We start from the raw sequence: 23,988 nt of genomic DNA on the forward strand, positions 1-23,988 counted from the left end.
TGTTAAAAAAAACAACATTTTATTTATTGAATAAAAATATATTCTCCCAAAATTCTGATGCACATTTTCCCCTCTAAGAACAAAGATTTTTTTTTTTAAGATTTTATTTATTTATTTGACAGAGAGCAAATGAGCAGAAGTAGGGAGAGTGGCAGAGGGAGAGGGAGAAGCAGGCTTCCAGCAGAGCAGGAAGCCCGATGTGGGGCTCAATCCCAGGACCCTGGGATCATGACCTGAGCTGAGGGCAGATGCTTAACCAACTGAGCCACCCAGGCACCCCCAAAGAAATTGTTAAAGACCTTTGATTTTTATTCTTGGCTTTTGAGAATCTTAAATCTATTTTTAAAATTGCAGAGGTCCAAAAAATTGTAGAGGTAAGTAAATACAGGTAAACATCTAAGTTTCTAGTTCATTCTGATTTCTCTATAAAAATTCCCTTTGATTTTTTTTTTAAGATTTTATTTATTTATTTGACAGAGCACGACTGGGGGGAGAGGGAGAAGGAGAAGCAGACTCTCCACTGAGCAGGGAGTACAACACAGAGCTCGATCCCAGGACCCTGGGATCATGACCTGAGCTGAAGGCAGATGCTTAACCAACTGAGCCACCCAGGTGCCCCCTTCAGTTTTTTTGAAAATGGGTAGAATAAATCAAAAGGGCTGAAGCTTTCCTGGTGTGTAAGTGATCATTCACGGCTTGTAGCTTAGATGTTTAGAACGTGGATCATAGTGCAATTTCATTATTTTCTTTCTTTCTTTTTTTTTTTTCCTTACTTAGGAAAAACTTTCTAGGCTGGGTGACTTTAGGAGGATATTGTTTAAGCTCTAGACCTCATTTTTCTCATCTGGCACAAGTAAGCAAGTGAGTTCTAATGTCCAGGTTCCTCATAGCTCAGGTATGATAGAATTCTCTGAAATTAATACAGAAGATTAATAAGCCCTTCTTTTTTATGATTTATTTATTTGAGAGAGAGAGAGCATGCACAAGTTGGGGGGAGGGAGAAGGAAAAGCAGACTCCTCACTGAGCCTGGAGCCTGACTTGGTGCTAGTCGTGAGGCTCGATCCCAGGACCCTGGGATCATGGTCTGAGCTGAAGGCAAACGGTTAACTGAGTGAGCCACCCAATTGCCCCAATTAATAAGCCCTTCTAATTATGTTTCAACCTCAGCTGGGCTATGAGGTACCCAAATAGCTGGTTAAACATTATTTTTAGGTGTGCTTGTGATGGTGTTTTTCAGAAGAGATTAGCACTTGAATTAGTGGTCCGAGTAAAGCAGATAGTCTTTCCGAATCCATTGAGGGCCAGAATAGAACAAAATGGTTGAATTCACTCTCCCTGATGGTGAGCTGAGACATTGATCATCTGCCCCTGGCACTCCTGTTTCTCAGGCCTTTAGACCTGGACCAGAATTGACATCGTTGACTCTCAGGCGTTTCAACTATGCCACTGGCTTTCCTGGGTCTCCAGCTTGCAGACAGCACACGGTGAGCCCTCTCAGCCTCCATAATCATGAACCACTACCTTCTAACAAATCTCTTTACGTACACACACACACTTCTCAGTTCTGTTTCTCTGGAGAACCCTAATTCAAGGTTATAGGCAGCTGTTAACTGGAGATGTGAAATAGCAATAGATATTGCAGAGGAAAATTGGGACTTCTGGTTAGAACATGCCAAAATGTTACAGAAGTAGAGGCTTTGGAAGTGATGAAGAAGAGTGATGGATACAAAACAGTAGAATTTGTCATCAAGAATTACGTGTGGTGTCAAAGGTACTAATGCTCATGTCACTACTGGTATGCGTGACTCCTCATAAAATGTATTTGGTAACATGGATAATTGTCAGAATTTACATATATAGCTTCTGGGTACACAAAAGTAGGAAGGAAGAAAAATCTCTCTGTAAGGCTTGGAAGAGTTTGCATCAAGTCATGTGACAAGGGTGCTATGGGATGCATCCTGGAACAGCAGTCCTAGCTAGATTTAAACCCTATAAGCGTGATTGTTAGTGAAGTGTAGAAACTAAGACCACCAAAGACCTGAGAGGCCCTCTAATCTTTCTTAGGGATCCAACTTGGGTGAAGAAGAAGCTGGGTGAGACACTGGTCATCTTCAGATAACAATTCTAACCAACCTTGTTGGGAAGGGAGCCCTCAGTTCAGACTTGAGTTGGAATTGAGTTCGGAGGCCCGATGAGTAAGATTCTGGGCAGTGGAAATAAACACACTCCCTTTTGGTCAAAATACTGCCTGAATACTACCCTGGACATCAGTTTACTTCAGCTGTGAATGTGTGGGAAGTCTTGGTTACAAACAAAAGAGAAGCCTAGCAGGCTAGGCAGGGACAGTTCTGAGAAAACAAAGGGCTGCTTGTGAGTGGGAGGGTGGAGGTGTGTTAGGGTCAACACTAACCCACCTGTTACTGTTATGGTGAAGCTGGGCGTTGGGGCTAGGCTGCACTCATGTCCTGGTACTTCATAAAGTGTGGTTATTATTAAGGTTCATTGATTGCAAGCAACAAAAACTACCTCTGGCTTGAACAAAAGGATATTTATTAGCACCTCTGGAGGCCAGGACCTAGAAACACTGGAATGGCCTCAGCAGGATGGAAGTCAGGCTACTGACTACAGTTGTCTTCACGTTGTCGTCACTTGCTCAGCATTCACATTCCAGGGGTCACATGCCCCCCACACCGCCAGGGGGGAGCAGAGCACCTGATTATACAGTTCCTCTAGACTAAGGCAAAAAGAAATTGGGATGCTGACAGGAAGGGAAAGTGAAGTCAAGATGACTAAAGAGCAGCAAATGGGAAATTAGAAACGAGGAGCTGCAGTGACTGATCCCAGTGAGCAGAAAGCTTGGAGGTCATACATGCCATGTGCTTTCCCCTAACAGTGACAGAGACTCTGAAATGAGACCCTGAGACCGTCAGGAAGCCCATCTGTGATAGGCCTTCTTGGCATGGGACAGAGACAAAAGGGAGACGTGGTTCTGAAGGTGGGGAGAGTGGCAGAAGACCCTGCCTGGGAACTCACCCAGTTCAGGGCTTTTGCTGTTTTATCCAATAAGAATATGTAATACAGAATTCTAAAACTGAAAGTCCCCCAATTTTGTCTGTCAATCTTTATCCTAAAAATGGCTCCATTCATACATCCAGTTTTTTATGCTGAACGGTAGCCATTATTTATTCTTTCTTCAACTAAACACAGTTCATCAGCAAGACTTACTAATTGTACCTCCAGAACTCTTGAATCTAATTTCTTCCATCTTTACTGCTAGCGGCCTAGCTCATCCAAGTCCATCATTACCTTTGACCTGAAATACCTTAATAACCTCCTTGTCTGCCTAGTCCCGAGCCTGCCCTCCTAAACTCTTGTTTTCTACACCACAGCCAGCACGGTCTCTTAAAAACTCATCTCCTATCAAAATGGTGAACTAGCACCACCTGCTGGCTTCCTCCCCAAAATCAACCCTAGGGAAACTGGAAGCCAGAGAGAAGCACAGATCTGAGAAGTCAGCAACAAATACCATGAGAAACCCCTGGGGAGAAGGAAAGCTTTAGTAAGCTCTGTGTGTGTGTGCGCGTGTGTGTGCGTGTGCAAGCGCGCATATATGTGTTTGTGAGTGCGTGTCTTCACTAGTATTAGCGGCTCTAGCCATGGTGGAGGATTAGAGGGCAATGAGACAATGGGGCTTTGAAGTTCTATTTTTCCCCTTCCCGCATTAAATGGTAACTCAGACTCACTGTGTCACCAGAATAACAGGGTAGTGCAAATCCCTGTCGGGGTGAAGAATCGGTGAGTATCACTTCTCTCTCCCTGCTCCTCCGTCCAGGCCTGGGCAGTCATAAACTAAGGAGATGCCTCTTACACTGGGGTTTCTTCCCAACAGCTTGTAGGTTAAGTCCCTGGCCGGAGGCATGGTCTAATAGAGTGCTAGTGAAAGGAACCTTGTCTGAGGCTTTCCACCCTGGAGCTTATTCCATCCTTTGTCTTTAAATTCACGGAGAAAGGCGTGGTGGCTTCCCTTCAGCCCCTCCTCAACGCGTATAAGCAGAGAGTTACTAGTACTAGAAGAACATGAAGTCATAAACCAAGGTAATTAGACACCTAAGAAGGACAATCACTATGAAAGAGAGACAATACATTGAACAACGTACAATATTTAAGGCAGAATTACTGGATGAGATACTTTTAAAAATGAAAACATATTCAAGATGATAAAGATACTAATATGCAAGAACAAGAAATCAAAGAACTAGGTAAAAATACTAAGTATGATACATGTAATCATTGAAATAAACAATACAGAGGGTGTGCCTGGGTGGCTCAGTCAGTTAAGTGTCAGCCTTGGGCTCAGGTCATGATCCCAGGGTCCTGGGATGAGCCCCATGTCGGGCTCCCTGCTCAGTGGGGAGTCTGCTTCTCCCTCTCCCTTTTCCTCTCTTCACTCCCTACCCCCCCCTTGTGCGCGCGCTCTCTCTCTCAAATAGATAAATCTTAAAAAGAAAAAAATGCAGGGGTGCCCGGCAGGCTCAGTCAAAGGAGCATGCAACCCTTGATCTCAGGATCGTGAGTTTGAACACCACACGGGGTTAGAGATTACTTAAATAATTTTTAAAAAGAATACAATAGATGCATACTTAAAATAAAGAAGCAAAAATTTAAAATGAAAGGTTTGGAAAATACACCAGGTAATTTTATTTTATTTTTTTTAGATTTTATGTTTTTTTAAAGATTTTATTTTTAAGTAATCTCTGCACCCAATGTGGAGCTCAAACTCACAACCCTGAGATCAAAAGTCGCATGTTCTACCAACTGAGCCTCTACTAGGTAATTTTAAATCCAAAGAAAGCTGGAGTAGTAGTCTTAACATTTGACAAAATAAGCTTAAGCACAGAAATGTCAGAAGTAGTAAAAAGCATATTTTTTACTGGAAAAAGGAAGAGTAGAGTGGACTACACAATGATTATAAGTGTAAATGCATTAAAAACACAGCTTCAAAACATAAAACACAACAGCCTATAAGACGGTGGGGGAAAATGGATAAGTCAATCGCAGTTGAAGATTTCAACACATATCTTTCAGAAACTGATAAGCAGACAAAAAATAAGCAAACATAGACTATATGAACAATAAAATAGTAACTAAAGCAACATATATGTATGAAATACATGTAGACTTACGCAGCTAAAGAAGCATACTTTTTCTGAACACACACGAATCTTTACAAAAATGGATGACAGCATAATACATAGAATTGTTAAATCACAATGTTGTACACCTGAAACTAATATAACATTGTATGTCAACATTACTTCAATAATAAAAAATATATATACTTTAAAGAAAAGGAAGCCTAAATAAATTTCAGTGATATCAGACAATATTTGTTGTCTGGTCTGTACTGCGGTGAAGTTAGAAAACTAATGACAAGGGGCACCTGGGTGGCTCAGTCAGTTAAGCATCTGCCTTGGGTTCGGGTCATGATCCTGGAGTCCTGGGATCAAGCCCTGCGTGGGGCTCCCTGCTCAGTGGGTGATCTGTTTCTCCCTCTCTCTCTCTGCTGCTCCCCCTGCTTGTGCCTGCTCCTGCTCTCTCTGACAAGTAAATAAGTTTTAAAAAATGGTAAGGGAGGCCTGGGTGACTCAGTCATTAAGTGTCTGCCTTCGGCTCAGGGCGTGATCCCAGCATTATGGGATCGAGCCCCACATCAGGCTCCTTCGCTGGGAGCCTGCTTCTTCTCTCCCACTCCCCCTGCTTGTGTTCCCTCTCTCGCTGGCTGTCTCTATCTCTGTCAAATGAATAAATAAAATCTTTTAAAAAAATGGTAAAAAAAAAAATAACGAAAAGATGACTTAAAAATCCAATTCGTCTAGTAAAGGAAGCTATAAAGGGTATTATAAAATATTTAAAATTGAATGGTAATAAATATCCTACATGTTAAAATTTGTGAGACACAACCAGAGAAATACTTAAAGTGAAAATGATTAATTTAAACATAGTTGGGGGTGTCTGTCTGGCTTAGTCAGTAGAGCATGCACTCCATCTCAGGGTCTTGAGTGCAGACCCCACAAGTGCATGGTGCCTACTTAAAAAACAAACATTTTTAATGCTTTAAATACATCAGAAAACAAGAAAAACTAAAAATTGAAAACGAATCAATGCAATCGACCATATTAACAAGCTAAAGGAGACAGTTCACATGATCATATTAATTGATGCAGAAAAAGCATTTGGCAAAATTCAACAATCACTCATGATAAAAACTCTCAGAAAAAATAGGAGTAGAGAGAAATTTTCCTCCTTCCTCCTCCCTCCCTCCCTCCCTCCCTCCCTCCCTCCCTCCCTTCCTTCATTCTTTGTGGATTTTATTTATTTACTTGACAGAGAAAGAGAATACCAGCAGGGGGAGTGGCAGAGGGAGAGGAGGAAGCAGGCTTCCCACTGAGCAGGGAGCCTAATGTGGGGCTTGATCCCAGGATCCTGGGACCAGGACCTGAGCTGAGCTGAAGGCAGACACTTAACTGACAGAGCCACCTAGGCACCCCTAAGAGGAACTTTTTCAACTTGATAAAAAGCAACAGCTAACTTAAAAACTATGGTTAACAGTATACTTAATGGTAAAAAAATTTGAATGTTTTCCCCTAGGATTAGGAACAAGGCAAGGATGTCCATTCTTGTCATGTGTCATTCAACACAGTGCTGGGAGTTTTAGCTAGTGAATTGAGAGGTAGGAGAGTGAATACAAGGCATACAGATTAGAAAGGAAGAAATAAAACTATCCCTATATGCACCTGACATGATTATTTACATAGAAAATATCAAGGAATCAACAAAAAAACTTCTAGAATGAATAAGTGAATTCAACAATATTGTATTTCTATGTACTAGCAATGAACACATGGAAATAGAAATTAAAAGTATAATATAATGTCTAGCCACTCAAAACAAAATGAAATACTTAGATACTTAGGTGTAAACCTAAGAAAATATATACAGCACTTGTATGCTGAAAAGTACACAATGCTGATAAATCAAAGGAAGAGAGACATACCATCTTCATGGATTGGAAAATTCAACATTATAAAGATGTCCATTCACCCCAAATAGGTCTATAGGTTTAATGCAATTCCCATCAATATCCCAGCAAGATATTTTGTAGATATAGACAAGATTATTTTATTTTATTATTTATTGTTTAAGTAGGCCCCATGCCTAGCAGGTAGCTCAATGCAGGGCTCGAACTCACAACCCTGAGATCAAGACCTGAGCTGAGATCAAGAGTCAGATGCTCAACCAACTGAGCCACCCAGGTGCCCCACACAAAATTTATTTTATTTTATTTTACTTTATTTTATTTTAAAATAATCGTTAAAAAATCTTAAAATAGATTTTATTCATTTATTTGTCAGAGGGAGAGAGAGAGCACAAGCAGAGGGAGTGGCAGGCAGAGGAAGAAGCAGGCTCCCCACTGAGCAGGGAGCCTGATGCAGGCTCCCCACTGAGCAGGGAGCCTGATGCAGGACTAGATCTCAGGACCCCAGGATCATGACCTGAGCCAAAGGCAGGTGCTTGACTGACGAGCCACCCAGGCGTCGCCAGACAAAATTATTTTAAAAATTGTATGGAAAAACAAAGGAACTAAATAGCTAAAATAATCTTAAGAAATAGAATAAATTGGAAATCTTCCCAATTTTGAGACTTAGATAGTTACAGTAATCAAAATAATGTGGTATTGGCAAAGGGATAGATATATAGATCAAGGAAGCAGGATAGAGAACCCAGAAAGAGACCCACAGAAATATGCTCAACTGATTTTTGACGAAGGTGCAAAAGCGAAAGATAGTCTTTTTAACAAATGGTGCTGGAACAATTGCACATTCATAGGCAAAAAACCCAAAACAAAGCAAAAAACAAAAACCTTTACCTAAACTTCAAAACTAATAAATTAACTCAAAATTAACAAAAAACATAAATGTGAGATGTAAAACTAAAACTTCTAGAGAAAAACATAAGAGAAAATCTTTGGTAACTAGAAACAGACAAAGAGTTCTTAGACTTAACACCAGAAGCATGTCCATAAAAGAAAGAATTGTTAAGTACACTGCAAAATTAAAAATGTTTGCAGGACACCTGGCTGGCTCAGTGGGTAGAACATGTGACTCTTGATGTCGTGGTTGTGAGTTCGAGTCCCATGTTGGGTGTAGAGATTACTTAAAAATAAGATCTTTATGAAGAAATTAAAAATGTTTGTAGAAGATCTTGTTAAGAAGATGACAAGACAAGCTATAGAGTGGGAGAAAATATTTGCATACCACATATCCAACACAGGCCTGGTATTTAGAATGTATAAAGAACTATCAAAATTCAATAGTAAAAAAACAATTCAATTAGAAAATGGGCAAAAGGTATTAACAAACATTTCATCAAAAGGATATACAGATGACAAAAAAAACATGTGAAAAGATGTTCAACATCATGAACCGCTAGAGAAATGCAAATTAAAACCACAATGAGATATCCCTACATGCCTATCTGAGTGGCTAAATAAAAAAATAGTGGGGCGCCTGGGTGGCTCATTCATTAAATGTCTGCCTTCGGGTCAGGGCGTGATCCCAGAGTCCTGGGATTGAGCCCCGCATCGGGCTCCTGGCTCTGCTGGGAGCCTGCTTCTTCCTCTCCCACTCCCCCTGCTTGTGTTCCCTCTCTCGCTGGCTATCTCTCTCTCTGTCAAATAAATAAATAAAATCTTTAAAAAAAAATAGTGACAACACCAAATATTCACAAGAGTATGGAGAAACTGGATCACTCATTTATATATTACTGGTGGGGATGTTAAAATGGTACAGCCATTCTGGAAAATGTTTTGGCAGTTAAAAAAAAAAAAACAACTAAGCCCGTGACTATTATATGACTCAGTAACTGCATCCCTGGGCATTTATCCCAGAGAAATGAAGACTAGGTCCACACAAAAACACGTATGTGAATGTTTATAATAGCTTTATTCATCATAGCCCCAAACTGCAAACAATCCAGATGTCCTTCAAGGGGTGAATTGTTAAACTGTGGTATACCCATACCATGGAATGCTGCTCAGCAATAGAAAAGGAATGAACGATTGATTTGTACAACGTTGATGAATCTTGAGAATTATACTGAAGGAAAAAAGCAAATTGCAATATGTTCTATACCGTATGACAAAATTATAGACATAGGATAGAGATTAGTTGTTGCCTAGGGGCTAAGGAAGGGGCGGGTATAGGACAAAAATGGGTGTGACTATAAAAGGGGCCAAATGCTATAACGAAAGAGAAAGAAATATTAGGTGTAAAGATTGGAAAGGAAAGATAAAACTATTATTTGGAAACCTATATGATCATCTACTTAATAAAACCAGCAAATTAAACAAACTAAAACTCAAATGAGGCTTTAGCAGTGTTGCTGGACATCAGTGGCACACCAGATAATAGGATCTACCATTTTAAAAGATAGTCTTTGGAGCAGTGCACCTGATGATCTGCTGATCTGTCTCTTGCTTCAACAGTGTTTGGACAGAACAGACCTGGGGATGCCCCTTCTTCCAGCCTCTGACTATCCTCCAACCTATCTGCCAGTCGCAACCTTTGCAACCATCATTCCAGCCATTCTTTGCCTCCAGGACCAGCCAACAAAGGTATTTTGAGTTTAGTTCCCTGTTGCTGATCAATCATGAGCTCCCAGATTCATCAGAATTATTTCACTGAGTTGGAGATTGCTATCAACCACCTTGTCAACAGGTATCTGGGGCCTCCTACACCTCCCTATCTCTGGGCTTCTATTTCTACTCAAGGATGTGGCTCTGGAGGGCGTGGGCCACTTTCATCAGTTGGCCCAGGAGAAGCGCAAGGGCTCCCAGCATCTTCTGAAGATGCAAAACCAGGATGTACAGAAGCTTGTCCCAAGATGAGTGGGGCAGAACCCTGGAGTCATGGAAGCCCCCATGGTCCTGGAGAAAAACCTGTTGCTCTTTTGGATCTGCGTGCCCTGGATTCTACCTGCATAGATCCCGCCCCCCCCCCCCCCAACGGCTGTGACTTCTTGGAGAGCCACTTCCTGGATGAGGAGATGAAACTCATCAAGAAGATGGTCACCACCTGACTAGTCTCCGCAGGCTGGCCTCCAGGCCCGTCTGGGTGAGGATCTCTTCGTAAAGCTCACCCTTCTTATTTGATTTATTTACTCTCCTGCTTCTCTTAACTTGGGAGCTCCTTGGGCACAGGACCTTTGCTGATGGGAGGGAAGGTTGATGAGGTTCCAAGCAATTGGTATTGCTTGAAGAAATGGAGGGGTAAAGGAACGACAAGTTCTCAGGAGGCAGGTGGGCATGTGGGGCAAGCGTGGACGAGGTGCAGTCAGAGGCGCAAGACGGCTGGTCAGGTCTGTGTAACTTCAGGAAGTGGAAGTTGGGCCTGGAGCTTTTCTACTTATGGTCAAAGCCTGGATGGATCTGAGGCTTTGTAAGAAGGGCTTGACAGAATAGACTTTTCAAATCCTACTTTGAAAAAAGAGAACTGCTGTTGAAAAGGCTCTGAACGTGAAGTCTGGGAGTTGGGACCATCGTGACGGGCATCAGTGTAGTCAAAGAAACTACTCCAGGATTTGTTTGTTTTAAGAAAGCGTTTAATGAGTAAATGCATACTTACAAGCTGTGCATTGCATTTTTTTAAATCGATGAGATGTTTTAGCTTAGTTTCATCATTATTAATGAGGGTATGGTAGAGGTATATTCCACAAGAATGTGTGATGTTTGGCAGTTGATTTTGAACAACTGTATTCTAGATATTTTAAGCAGAAAAAAAAGAAGAACTTAGTATAGGGAATTGTAGGTTTTACAAAATTACTGGAAAGTTTGGAGGAGCAGGCTGTAAATTGAAGATCCAAGAATGACTCCTAGAAAACTCCAGAGCTGGCAGCAATTGTGTTCAAGAACTCGCCGCCATAGTTGTGGTTCAGAATTTAGGACAGGATCTAAGGTACTGCATCAACCGTTGCTGCTTCTTCGATCCTGGAAGACAGAGCCTGCTACTTTCGCCACTGAAACTCTGTCATATCATCCACAAGGCTGGAGATGGACCCCTGGCATCTCCACAATCCTTCCTGCCCATGGAACACTGCTGAAAGCAGCAGGAAAATAGCATCTGTTTCTCTTTTCCATTCAAATTTCTTTCAAGGGCATCTAATTTGTGGAAACCATTTCACATGCAGAATTCTAGTTTTTAGAGTTTGTAGCTTTCCAGCTTCTGCAAGACAGAAACGAATAATCAGGGCCAGCTACGTAATTTGCAGGGCTCAGTGCAAAATGAAAATGCAGAGCCCTTTATTCAAAAGGCAGGGGGAAAAAAGATGCCATTAAAGGTAGTAAAATGAAGAGATTTTTTTCCTTTTCTTCCAGGGTCTCCTTCTTGACGTGTTATGGTGTTTTTATTTTCTATCTAACGTTGTCCTAAGTAAAGAAAAAGTTAAAATTGTCAATTATTAGCTTACATTTCTTTATATTGTGCTGTGCCAGTTTTAAATGCAAATACAAGAGTATTTACGTGTGGAATCTCTGAAATGATACAGTTCTACCATACGTGCATTATATATTCAATTCTTACATGAATAGTAGAAATGCTGCAGAAAGTAACTCAGCTGTTTTTATTTCACATCCCGATGTGTGCACATTCTACCAACAGTCTCTGCCTTCTTACTGATGAGTAAAGAAGGACTGAAAGGAGAAGGGACTATGGGTTGCCCTAATTTTCCTTTTCCTTCTACGTCATCATTTTTAGCAGGTGGTCGCTACAAGGAAGTCACCTGTGTAAGACTGTGATAGGGTTCCTTGGTCACTTGTGTTTCTTAGAACGCCATTGCCTTCTTTCTGTGTTAGAAGCAAGTTCTGGTTCGAAGGGAAAGCATACCCTGTCAGGACAGTCAGCACCTCTGTTTATGCAGTTGTAGACATAACATGCTAGTTTCGCTGAACTCCCAGGTATCACTAGCCCACCAGAATTGTCTGCTCACAGAGTATGGGAAACGCCGTATGGGAACGAGGCAGCAAGGAACAGCAGGTGTGCGTGCATATTGCTCATAGAGCATCTGCTCATGGGCACACTCCTTTGTCCCAAAAGACTTCACTTACAAAATACGAGTTCCAAGATAAAATTATGAAGAATTTTAAAACGGCAAGAGCCGGGCATTAAACCAAGTGCTTAGCCCTTCTGAATACAGAGCCCTGGGCGTAGGTGAAGTACCAGGAAGCTGCCCCTGGGCATAACAGAAGGAGGTAGGGGTGGGTGTTGACTGTCAACTACTTTTTAGTTCCTTGAGGCCCAGTCTTACTTCCTTTGTCCTGCTATTTACTGGCACCACTTTGGACAACGTAGAGAAAATGCAGCCCTATTGTTAGCTCAGAGTGTGATTTTGAGTGAACTAGAAAAAGGTGCCCCTTTCTTAAGATACTTTACTGCCATCTGTTGGAAGACTGTCATAACCACTTTATAAATGTATGGTGACTACAATGAATAGTGTCTCTTGGGCAATGCTCAATTTGTAAAAACATGAGTGGCAGTCCTGACCTGTTACCTTCAGGGCCCCTGGGGTCCAGAGGCACACATGCGGATAACGCATAACCTGAGCTTGGCAATCTTAGTGGGCAGCTGTCAGGGGTGAGGTGGCAGGCCTACGGGTGGCCCAGGCATACCTCTGAATCCCAGCCTCAGAGGCATTTGTTTGGGAATCAACACCAATTGTTCCTCTGTTTACATTGCCTTGTCCCTTGGCAGCCCATGAAGATGTCATGGTGGGGATTTTTGGCCAGTTCCAACATCTGACAAAGCCGAGTGGATGGAAATAGTATTTTATCTAGAGGAAGCCTCTACAGGCAAAAAGAAAATATAATACAAACCCTCAACGTTTTTTTGCTTTTGGCTGGAATTACATTAACTCTTTGTGATCCACATATTTTATGCTAATTAAAAGATCTTGGGGTTCCTGGGTCGCTCGGTCAGTGGGCATCTGTCTTTGGCTGGGGTCATGATTCCAGTGTCCTGGGATGGAGCCCTGTGTCGGGTACTCTGCTCAGCGGGGAGTCAGCTTACCCTCCTCCCTCTGGTCCTTCTCCTCTGCTCACACTCTTGCTCGTGCGCTCTCTCTCTCTCTCTCAAATGAAGAAATAAAAAATCTTTAAAAAAAATCTTAACATCAGGGGCACCTGGGTGGCTCAGTCAGTTGAGCGTCCAACTCTAGGTTTCGGCTCAGGTCATGATTTCCTGGGTGGCGGGACTGAGCCCGGCAACCTGCTCCCGCTCTGCAGGGATTCTGCTTGAAGATTCTGTCCCCTGCTCCTACACCCACTTGCCCCCTCTGTCTCGCTCTCTCGCTCTCTTTCTCGAAAATAAATAAACCTTTTAAAAAAATCTCAACATCAGATGAATGTATCTTTTATTCATAAAAAATAGGTAAACTGACTGCAAATGCAATTTGTTTCAGATACATCTTTTTTTTAATTTAAAGATCTTATTTATTTGTCAGAGAAAGAGAGAGAGCACAAGCAGGGGAGGGGGCAGCAGGCAGAGGGAGAAGCAGGCGCCCTGCTGAGCAAGGAGCCCGATGCGGGACTCAGTCCTGGGACCCTGGGACCATAACCTGAGCTGAAGGCAGACACTTCATGACTGAGCCCCCCAGGTGTCCCCAGAGACATCTTTCTAAGTACAGGGTCCCTGAGGTGGGAAAGCAATAAAAGGACTTTAAAAGATGCAGCTATTGGAAACCCTGCTCGTGGCCAGGCCCTTCTTCACAGAAGTGGGTAAGCCAAAGACTTGAGAGAGCAAGGGGTCTGCCTGAGGTCACATCATTTGAGTAAATTGCAGAATTAGGATTCTAGCTTGGGTTTCCCGGCTCCTGAGGCAGCGCCTTCTCAGTCCCCATGATGAGCACCTCCTTCTTTCTTCATTCTCCTTCTCTTCCTCTTCTTCCTGAAATTTTATGAGCCTTTAGTCAGACTCAGAAAGGGCCCAAACCATTTAATTAACATTTGCCAAAATATAATTGGTTATTGTGAATGAGTTGCATTTAATAACAATGGCTAATAATTCTTTTGTAAGCTCCACGCCTTCTAGTGACCCAGTTATATCTCTTTGTCCACAGAATACATTAAACTGTACTCTTAAAAGTGGAGCATCTCCTTATGCATGAATAAAGACAAAGTGTTCTCCAAACACGCTCTAGGACATAATGTTCTGAACCTTAGAAATTCAGTTTATTTCGATTACAGTTAATTCTTGATGTGCTGTTCGAATTCTGTCAATATCATTATAAATTTAATCATCTAATAATTAAATATCATTAATTTTCTCTATAATAATTCTGGTATGATTTTTCTGTCACACTAAAGGCAGATTGATATCACTTGCAAAAGTGATAGTATGACTCTGTATATTTCTGTTTACAGTCAGCTGGAAAAAATCCTAAAATATTCATTGATCAGTTCTATAGATGTTTTCTCATTTTTAATTAAGGTATCATTTACATATAATAAAATTCACTCTTTTTAGCGTATGGTTCTGTGAGATATGATAAGTATAAACAATTACGTAACCACCACCACAATCAAGATACAATTCCATCACCCCAAAGAAATTTTGAGAGTTCAGCCACAGTTAAATATATCTTTCTTTTGGGATCTTGTCCAAGGGCGTTTCACTTCCCTCACTAGACTATCTGGCCTTTCCCAGGATGTTCCTGGCCCTCAAGTTGATGGGAATAGTGAGGCCACTATGTTCACAGTCTAAGAGAGAGGGCTGGCAGCAGCACATATAAGGCCATCCACCCGGACTCTCAAAAGGCTCCCCAACCTAGGAGGATAGAGGGGAAGAGCAGACCATCAGTGAGTCACTCCCGGGTTTGTCAAGAGGCAGACATATCCCTCCTCTTACCTGGTCTTGCCGGTCTGCCCTGTCTCAGCCTCCTCGTGTACACACAACACACACACGCACATACACCCCATACAAGTATTTACATGTGCAAATACACATACATCTGATATCCATAAACGCACACCTATACATGATCCACCCTATACACAAACGCTCACCCCACATAAACTCAGACGTGTACACACATGCACATGGCATGTGCTCACGAACTACTTCAGGGAAAGTTGCATCACTCGTGGACCTTATCTGCAATTTGCTTCTCTTGTTGCTCAACTTCGTATTTCCTCATGCCGTGAGACATCAGATGCTGCTTGATGCCGACTCTTCTTTGGGGCTTCTTTGTTACTGTGCATTATGGTAGTGGAACGGTGATGTCTAATATTTTTTTAAAAGATTTTATTTATTTATTTCCAGAGAGGGAGTGAGAGAGAAAGCACAAGCAGGGGGAGCAGCAGTCAGAGGGAGGAGCAGACTCCCTGCTGAGCAAGGAGCCCAATGTGGAACCCGATCCTGGGGTGCTGGGATCATGACCTGAGCAGAAGGCAGATGCTTAACCAACTGAGCCACCCAGGCGTCCAAGGTGATGTCTAATTTTTAACCAATTCAGGGAGCTTGTGTCATTGAGAGACAGGAGGAGCCTGATGCCTGTTAGGAATGAGGTATTGGGGGCTGGTGGGACAGTAGGGCATGGGAAAGTGAAGCCTGTGTGACTTCTGTAGAGACGGATCCCTGTGCAGAAGGAGCTGGCTGCCAGAGATGGCTGTGGGTGTATCAGTCTGTATCTAGTTGAATGGTGTTTCTAGTCTTAAGAAAGCCCATATTGTAAAGCATCCATTTCTCTGTATTATTAGTGAGGTTCACTTAGTTTTGCACATAGTGAACTCTTCACTGAGCACTGGGGAGTAAGGGTTTTGAGCACCTGTGGGGTTCATGCCTGATTTTTCTTGAATGCTGTGCCGTGAGCTGGGCAGTGGGCAGGTTCTGCCTGGGTGGAGTCAACTTGATTCCGGTCTCGCTGGAGGAAGTGCCCCTGTTAGTATAGGCGCAGACTATCTCTGGAAGGAGAAACAGGGCATTGCAAACATTGATTGCTTTGGGGGAAGGAAACCGAGCAGCTGGTATCAAAGCCCTGTGTGATGAGATGAAGAGGCGCTTACCCCAGCCATTCAGTTTCCTTCTGTGGAAGTAATCAATTTTAACAATGTCTTCTTTTTCCAAAACTAGTATGTGTATGTACAAGAACGAAAGTACATAGTTCTTTTATTTTCTTTTTTACACAGATAATAACATATTGCACACCCTTGTTTTTTTTTTACTTGTATCATCTCATTTAACTCATACAGCAAACATGTGAGACAGGTAATATTATCTCCGTTTTACAGACGAGGCAATCGAGGCATAGGTTAAGAAATTTACCTAAAATTACAGATTTTGTAAATGGTTAAAGTTGAGATTTGAACCTGGGGACTCTGATTTCAGAGACCCATATTACTACAGGAATGTCATAATACCAATGTTTATTCTACTAAAAATCCCAATAGTACAATTTTTTTTTAAGATTTTATTTATTTATTTGACAGAGATAGAGACAGCCGGCGAGAGAGGGAACACAAGCAGGGGGAGTGGGAGAGGAAGAAGCAGGCTCATAGCGGAGGAGCCTGACGTGGGGCTCGATCCCAGGACCCTGGGACCACACCCTGAACCGAAGGCAGACGCTTAACGACTGAGCCACCCAGGGGCCCCCCCAATAGTACAATTTGTAAATCAGGAAACGGATCCATTTCACATGAACTAAGAAGTGCTATCTTAGCATACATTTCTGTAAGGTGATTTCGGTTATTTACAGAATTTTCAATTCCATTAAGAGCTGTCTTTCGTCTGTCTCACCGAGAGCTGGCCAGTCGCAGAGTGCCTCCGAGGTGTTTCCTGTCCATAACAGAATCAGCATGATTCTTCAGAGGCTCTTCAGGGTCTCCTCTGTCATTAGGTCACAGTCTCAGTCCATTCGGGGAGCAACATTGGTGTTACAGCTGTGCCATTTAATAAAGAACTTGATCCTGTATAGAAACTCTTCATGGACAAGATTGGAGAATACAGAGCAAAGTGACAGGCAGCTGGAGGACCTGTTGATACTGGCCCAGCGTACCAGCAACAGCTGGAGAGGGAGGTTTTTCTTTCTTTTCTTTCCTTTTCTTTTTTTTTAAAAGATTTTATTTATTTATTTGTCAGAGAGAGAGCAAGAGCACACAAACAGGGGGAGCAGTAGACAGAAGGAGAAGCAGGCTCCCCGCTGAACAAGGAGCCCAATGCGGGGCTGGATCCCAGGACCCTGGGATCGTGACCTGAGCCAAAGGCAGACGCTTCACCAACTGAGCCACCCAGGTGTCCCAAGGGAGCTTTTTAAGCTTAAGCAAATATATGGTAAAGTAGACATGATTATGTTCCCTAATTTCAAATTTGAAAATCCCAAATTTGAAGCCACCAAAAAACTCCAGTCCTGAAGAAATAAGGTAACATTTACTTGGTAATTTGTCCTAGATTAGTTTTACAACTGGCCAGAAGTATCAGAATAGGGGCGCCTGGGTGGCTCAGTCGTTAAGTGTCTGCCTTCAGCTCAAGGCCTGATCCCGGCATTGTGGGATCGAGCCCCACATCAGGCTCCTCTGCTATGAGCCTGCTTCTTCCTCTCCCACTCCCCCTGCTTGTGTTCCCTCTCTCGCTGGCTGTCTCTCTCTGTCAAATAAAAAAATGAAATCTTTAAAAAAAAAAAAGTATCAGAATAAAATTTCTTAGTTGTTAAAAAAAAAGCTGTCTTTCAATATGTGAATTTATTTTTTCTACATTAAAAAAATTGCTTCTGATTTATATCCTTAGCTCAGCTCTACCTTTTCATTTTTTAAAAAGATTTTTATTCATTTATTTGAGAGAGAGAGAGAATAAGTAGGGGGGCAGAAGCAAAGGGAGCAGCAGACTTCCTGCTGAGCAGGGAGCCCAATGTGGGGCTGGATCCCAGGACCCTGAATCATGCCCTGAGCCGAAGGCAGACTGAGCCACCCGGAAACCATACCCTTTCATTTTTAAAAGCTAGCATCCAGGGGCATCTAGGTGGCTCAACTGGTTAAGTGTCCAACTCTTGATTTTGGCTCATGATCTCAGGGTCCTGAGATCGAGCCCTGCATAGAGCCCTCTGCAGGGCTCCGTACTGGGTGGGGCTCCGTGCTGGACTTGGAGACCGCTTAAGATGCTTTCTATTCCTGTCCCCCAACCCTCTCTCTGATTAAAAAAAAAAAAAAGCTACTGTCCAGGAAGTAAGTTCAAAACAACTAAAGAATGAAGAGTTTCCTTGAAATTCAATTAGTTTCCTGACTGTGGGTTTTTTTTTTCTCAGTTTAAAAATTTGTGGTAAAATAAATGTACATAACATAAAATTTACCACATTAATCTTGTTAAAGTGTACAGTTCAGTGGCATTAAGTACACTGATAATGTTGTGCAACCATCACCACCACCCATCTCTAGGACTCTTTTCATCTTGCACTCTACACCCATCAAATAATGATGACTCACTCTTTTCTCCCCACTGACCCCTGACAACCACCATTCTACTTAAACAATATATCTTGGATATTTTTCCATGTCAGTACACAGTGAGTCTCCTTTTTGTTGTTGTTTATACATTATGAAATTGTTTTTATTTCCCAGTTTTTCCATTATTGATATCGTTATCTAGCAACACTCACTAAAAGTAGAGGAAACTTATAAAGTTCCAATGTATTTTTCAAAATATGCTTAGTGATCTTCTGGATTTCATATAACCAAAATATTTCACACTTTCAGTAGCTTGTTCTTTTTTCAGTTTCCCCTTAACTTTTGAGCCAGATAATTTTAAAGGGATTAAAAGTGGGACAGTACCATGCTATGCTTTATTTATTGTTTTTCAGAACTAATAGAATTTTGTTTTTTAAAAAGATTTTATTAATTTGAGAGAGAAAGTGAGCAAGAGTAGAGGGGAGAGGGAGAGGGGGAGGCAGAGGTAGAGGGAGAAGCAGGCTCTCCACTGAGCAGGGAGACCAACATGGGGCTTGATCTCAGGATCCCTGGATCACGACCTGAACCGAAGGCAGACACTTAACTTACTGAGCCACCCAGGCACCCCACTAATAGAATTTTCTAGTGTGTGTGTGTGTGTGTGTTTTAAAGATTTTATTTATTTGACAGAGAGGCAGCGAGAGAGGGAACACAAGCAGGGGAGCGGGAGAGGGAAAAGCAGGCTTCCCGCTGAGCAGGGAGTCCAATGCGGGGTTTGATCCCAGAACGCTGGGATCATGACCCGAGCGGAGCTGAAGGCAGACACTTAATGACTGAGCCACCCAGGCACCCCTAGTGTGTGTGTGTGTGTGTGTGTGTGTGTGTGTGTGTGTGTGTGTGTGTTTTAAAGATTTTATTTATTTGACAGAGAGAGAGACAGCCAGCGAGAGAGGGAACACAGCAGGGGGAGTGGGAAAGGAAGAAGCAGGCTCCCAGCGGAGGAGCCTGATGCGGAGCCTGATGCGGGACTCGATCCTAGGGATCCGGGATCACGCCCTGAGCCGAAGGCAGACACTTAAAAACTGAGCCACCCAGGCGCCCCCTAATGTGTGTGTTTTTGATAGAGGGAGAGAGAGAGACAGAGAGGAGAGAAATCAAGAATGAGTGTAAGGTTTTTCCATGAGCTGAAAGAATGGGGTTGCCATTTGTTGAGATGGGGGAAGAATGTGGAAGGGGCAGCATTATGGGGGCAAATCAGAAATCTGATTTGGAATATGTTAACTTGGAGATGCCTTTCAGATCTCCAAACTGAGATGATAAGAAGTCAATTAAATATACAAATCTTGAGTGGAGGGACAAGTTCCAGGCAGAATTAATATATATAAAGTGCTTAAAACAGTGCCTTGGAGGTCCTTTTAAAGTAAGTCATACCATGACTCTTTTTTATTAAAAACTCTCCAGTGACTCTTCAATTTATTCAGAGACAGAGGCCAAATCTTGACAGTATGCCTACCAAGCTCTCTGTAGTCTGCTTGGCCCCACCCCAACATCTTCTGCCTTGTGTTGATAATGCTAGCTGCTCTAACAAGTAAACTCCGCAGTACCAGAGGCTTAATAGAATTGAATTTTATTTCTTGCTCACAAAACAGTCCAGTGTGGGTATTCTTGGTCAGTTGAAGCCTTTCCTCTATGTGCTTGATTCAGAGATCCAGGCTTCTTCTGTCTTCTGTTTCACCATGCTTTAGAACCTCAGAATCCTCTACTTCTCGGTGGTGGAAGGTATAAAAGGGAGAGAGAAGCCTCATTTGCTTCTTAAAAATCCTGACCCAGCAATGACACACATAAATTCCTGCACGCATTCCATTGGTGGGAACTAGTCACGTGGCCACATCTAGACGCAAGTGGGACTGGGAAAAGTTGCCAAGACCAGACAGCTGCTTCCTAGGGACAACTCCACACTGTGGAAGGAGAAACATTTTTTGGTGAACTACAAGACACATCCACCACGCCTTCTACAATCTTCTGCCACTCCTCCCACCCCAACACTTTCTAGCCACTCTGGCCTTCTCACAACTCCTTGAACACTCTAGGCACACTTTGGCCTCATGTCCTTTCCTGGAATTATCTTCCCTCAGATGTCCACTTGCTCTCCCTCATGTCCTTCATCATGAAATGGGTGCCCTAGTATGCCACTTACTAAGAGTATATTTAGTCCCAGATATTTGAAAGTCCTTTTTCCATTGATTTTTAAAAATTAATTTAACAGGGACGCCTTGGTGGCTCAGTTGGTAATCGTCTGCCTTCCGCTCAGGTCATGATCCCAGAGTCCTGCATCCCCCCCCCCCCCCGCCCCGCCCCAAATCAGGGCTCCTTGCTCAGCAGGGAGCCTGCTTCTCCCTCTGCCTGCTGCTCCCCCTGCTTGCGCTCATTCTCTCTCTCTGACAAATAAACACATAAAATCTTTAAAAAATTAATTGAACAATCTTCAAAGCAATCTTGTGAAAGGTTAGAATGATTATTCTTATTCCAGAGAGGTTAACTGATGTGCCTCAGCTCACACAGCTAGTAAAAGCAGGAGTGGGGATTTAAATACTAAATCTAAAGAGCATCCAGTTCTGTTTTCTCTCAAAAGAAGCAATCACTCTGCCAAACATATTTCCTACTGGGAAGGAGATCACTTTACAGTTGAGTGTTCTGGGTCTCTGAGCAGTTACATTTCCAAGGGCAAATTAATACAGTTGGGCTTTTGTTTCGAACTTGTGTTTTATGAGTTGAGTTAGTGTGAGAGATCTCCCAGCACCTGCTTGCCCTGGATGTATCGGATAAAGTCTCTGGACTTTCAAACTGAGGACATTTCTTTTCTTTTTCTTTTTCTTTTTTCTTTTTCTTTCTTTCTTTCTTTTTTTTTTTTTTAAGATTTTATTTATTCATTTGAGAGAGAGAGAGAACAAGCAGGGGGAGAGGCAGAGGGAGAGGGCGAAGCAGGCTCCTGGCTGAGCTGGGAGCCACACATGGGGCTCCATCCCAGGACCTGGAGATCATGACCTGAGCTGAAGGCAGATGCTCAACCATCTGAGCCATCCAGGTGCCCCCAAACTGAGGACATTTAAGTCTTTTTCAAGTCTCTTCTTCCATATCACCCCCAAGTGATCATTTTAAGATATTGGTCAGATCTTATCATTCCCCAGCTCAAATTCCTCTAAGTTACCACCCCTCACACACACTCTACAGGATAAATTCTCTGGCCTGGCATATGAAGTCTTTCCTGCTCTGTCCCTCTCCTCTTTCCCTGATTTCATCCCCTTTTAATTCTCCATTTCACACTGAAATGAATTATGTGCTGTTGCCTGAATGTACCATTTTAATCTGTCACTCCCTGTTGTTGCCCATGCTTCCTGAAGCATTTTTCTCTCCCTTTTTACCTGAGAAATTCCTTTTGATTCTTTTACAACTCAGGTCGGATTATACCATCTTCTGGAAGCATTCCCTGACCATCTCCCAACCTGGGGGGATGCCCCAGATGCTGTGTAATTATTTAGCTCTCTGAGTCCCTTCTACTGTCTCTGTGTTCCCAACATACAGGATGGGGTGGGGCATCACCTTGAATAGGATTCGTGAAGCTACCTTCTCCTCCCCACTTTTTTTTTCTTTTTTTTTGAGCCCAATGCAGGGCTTAAACTCACAACCCTGAGATCAAGACCTGAACTGAGATCAAGATCTGAGCTGAGATCAATAGTTGGATGCTTAACCAACTGAGCCATCCAGGCACCCCTTCTCCTCCCCTTTTTGTCCCATCAGTTCTGGAGGTTACATACAGGGAGGGGCAGGTGCTATGGTTCCCAGTGATGTTGGCTGTGAACTCCAGGCCACCCTCCCCAAGGGAACCAATGCTTGAGAGAAGCACCCAGGAGAGAACCCAGGAGAGAGCCCATGGTTGGCCCTTAGGGAGACCAGCTGCCTTCCAGAGTCCTTAGTAGCAGCCTGCCCAAGCAAACCTCTGCTGGAATAATAATTATAATAATATGGAATGCCATCTATGTTCCGGGTACTATTATGACCCTTTTACCAGTTTGCACATTTATTTTATGTAATCTTCACGAAAACACGACTGCCAGAACCTGGAGAGTGCCCAAGGTCACATAATAAATGACAAAGTCAGGTTCAAATCTGAGCATTCTGTTTCTAGAGCCCATGATAGTAACCACCATACTATATTACCTTCCTGGCTTCTGATCTCCGGTTTCCTGCCTACCCTCTGTGGGAAACCAAATCAGAGGGTCCCAAGACAAGGGCTAGGAGGCAAGTTTCTCTCCTCATTCCCCACTTTCTCTCAGGAGGACAGCCTCAGATATGGATCTGAGAATTCTCATAAGTGGAAGGGGAGCTCTTAAGTGGCCTGAGCCTCTGGAGGCTCCAGGAGAGAAAAGGGGACAGCCTGGTGCATGGGAAAAGGCCTGCCTGGGGTGGTGGGTGACAGAGCTGGGAGCTGACCAGGGCCCAGGATTCTAGTTCGGGTTTTGTCTCTTAGACTCTATATAGCCTCGGGGGAAGTCCTTGCTTCTTTCTAAGCCTTAGTTTCCCCATTTGTAAAAAAGGGTAAATACGCTACTGGCTGATCCACCTCCGCCAAAAGGGGGGGCATTTTCAGCTCCCCTGAGGAAGGGGCAGGGCACGGGAGCCAAGGTGCAGCGGCTGGGGGAAAGAGCTATCTGGGGTCTAGGTCTAGCCTGGAGACGGGACGAGGCAGGCTGCTGAGCTCGGTCCTGCGACCCCATCCCTGCGACAGGGCCGGGTTAAGGAGACGTCGGGACCTCCAGTGTGAGGAGTAGGTGGGGGGACAGAACATGGACCAGGGCCTCAGCTCTGCGGCATGCGCCCACTCATCCCTCACCTCCTTATTCTCTCAAAAGGAGCCGCAGCCCCGAGGGGGCGACGGTTGCAGGCGACCGGGCAGTGGCCGGCCGCGTTGCGGCGGCCGCCTGGGAAGCTGCGGCCCTCCGGGCCCGAAGAGCATCACGTCATCCTTTCCGCCGGGCGCCCGCCCCCTCCCCGACGGCGCCTGCGCAGGCGCGGCGGGAGGGGGTCGCGGTGGGGGCTCTCCTCCGCGCGTTCCACCCTTCTCCAGGCTCGCTCGGGTCGCGGCGCTCTCGGCTGGCGGCGGCGCGGAGAGGAAGGCGCTCAGGATGCGGCGCGGGGCGGCCCGGTGCCCCCCTGCCCCGTCACGGCAGCCGCGGCGGCCGCGGGGACCGGGCCAGGGCCGGGGGCGGCGGCCCGAGCCGCGGTAGCGGCGGCGGCGGCGGCGGGAGGGGCGGCCTGAGGGCGGGCGGGCGGGCGCCCTGGTGCGGGGGCTCCGCGCTCCGCACGGCCCGGCCCGGCTCGGCCCCGGCGCCATGAGCGGCGGCGGCGGCGGAGGGGGCTCGGCGCCCAGTCGTTTCGCCGACTACTTTGTCATCTGCGGGCTGGACACCGAGACGGGGCTGGAGCCGGACGAGCTGTCGGGTGAGTG

At 44.1% G+C, this 23,988-nt stretch overlaps 1 protein-coding gene, 1 long non-coding RNA gene and 1 pseudogene across 3 annotated transcripts in view; 2 read left to right on the top strand and 1 right to left on the bottom strand.

Moving 5' to 3' along the window:
* Positions 1 to 63: 63 nt before the first annotated feature.
* Positions 64 to 11,512, top strand: LOC148108730 (ferritin light chain-like; annotated as a pseudogene). The gene is made up of 2 exons (XR_015726907.1): positions 64 to 1,485; positions 9,546 to 11,512. The product of XR_015726907.1 is annotated as a ferritin light chain-like (transcript).
* An 8,581-nt stretch (positions 11,513 to 20,093) lies between these two features.
* On the bottom strand, positions 20,094 to 23,762 carry LOC148108731 (uncharacterized). The gene is made up of 2 exons (XR_015726908.1): positions 23,374 to 23,762; positions 20,094 to 20,440 (listed from the first exon to the last, which is right to left on the bottom strand). It is a non-coding gene; the product is annotated as an uncharacterized LOC148108731 (long non-coding RNA).
* Positions 23,763 to 23,806: 44 nt separating this feature from the next.
* Positions 23,807 to 23,988, top strand: part of DENND5A (DENN domain containing 5A) — a 101,113-nt gene continuing 100,931 nt past the window's right edge. The window contains exon 1 of the mRNA XM_045803870.2: positions 23,807 to 23,981. Within this exon, the coding sequence (XP_045659826.1) occupies positions 23,873 to 23,981 (109 nt within the window). The 5' untranslated portion in view covers positions 23,807 to 23,872. The remainder of the gene's footprint in view (positions 23,982 to 23,988) is intronic.

This window comes from Ursus americanus, chromosome 16 (assembly GCF_024610735.1).
Source record: "Ursus americanus isolate L20-20 chromosome 16, mUrsAme1.1.p, whole genome shotgun sequence".
NCBI classification, from domain to species: Eukaryota; Metazoa; Chordata; class Mammalia; order Carnivora; family Ursidae; genus Ursus; species Ursus americanus.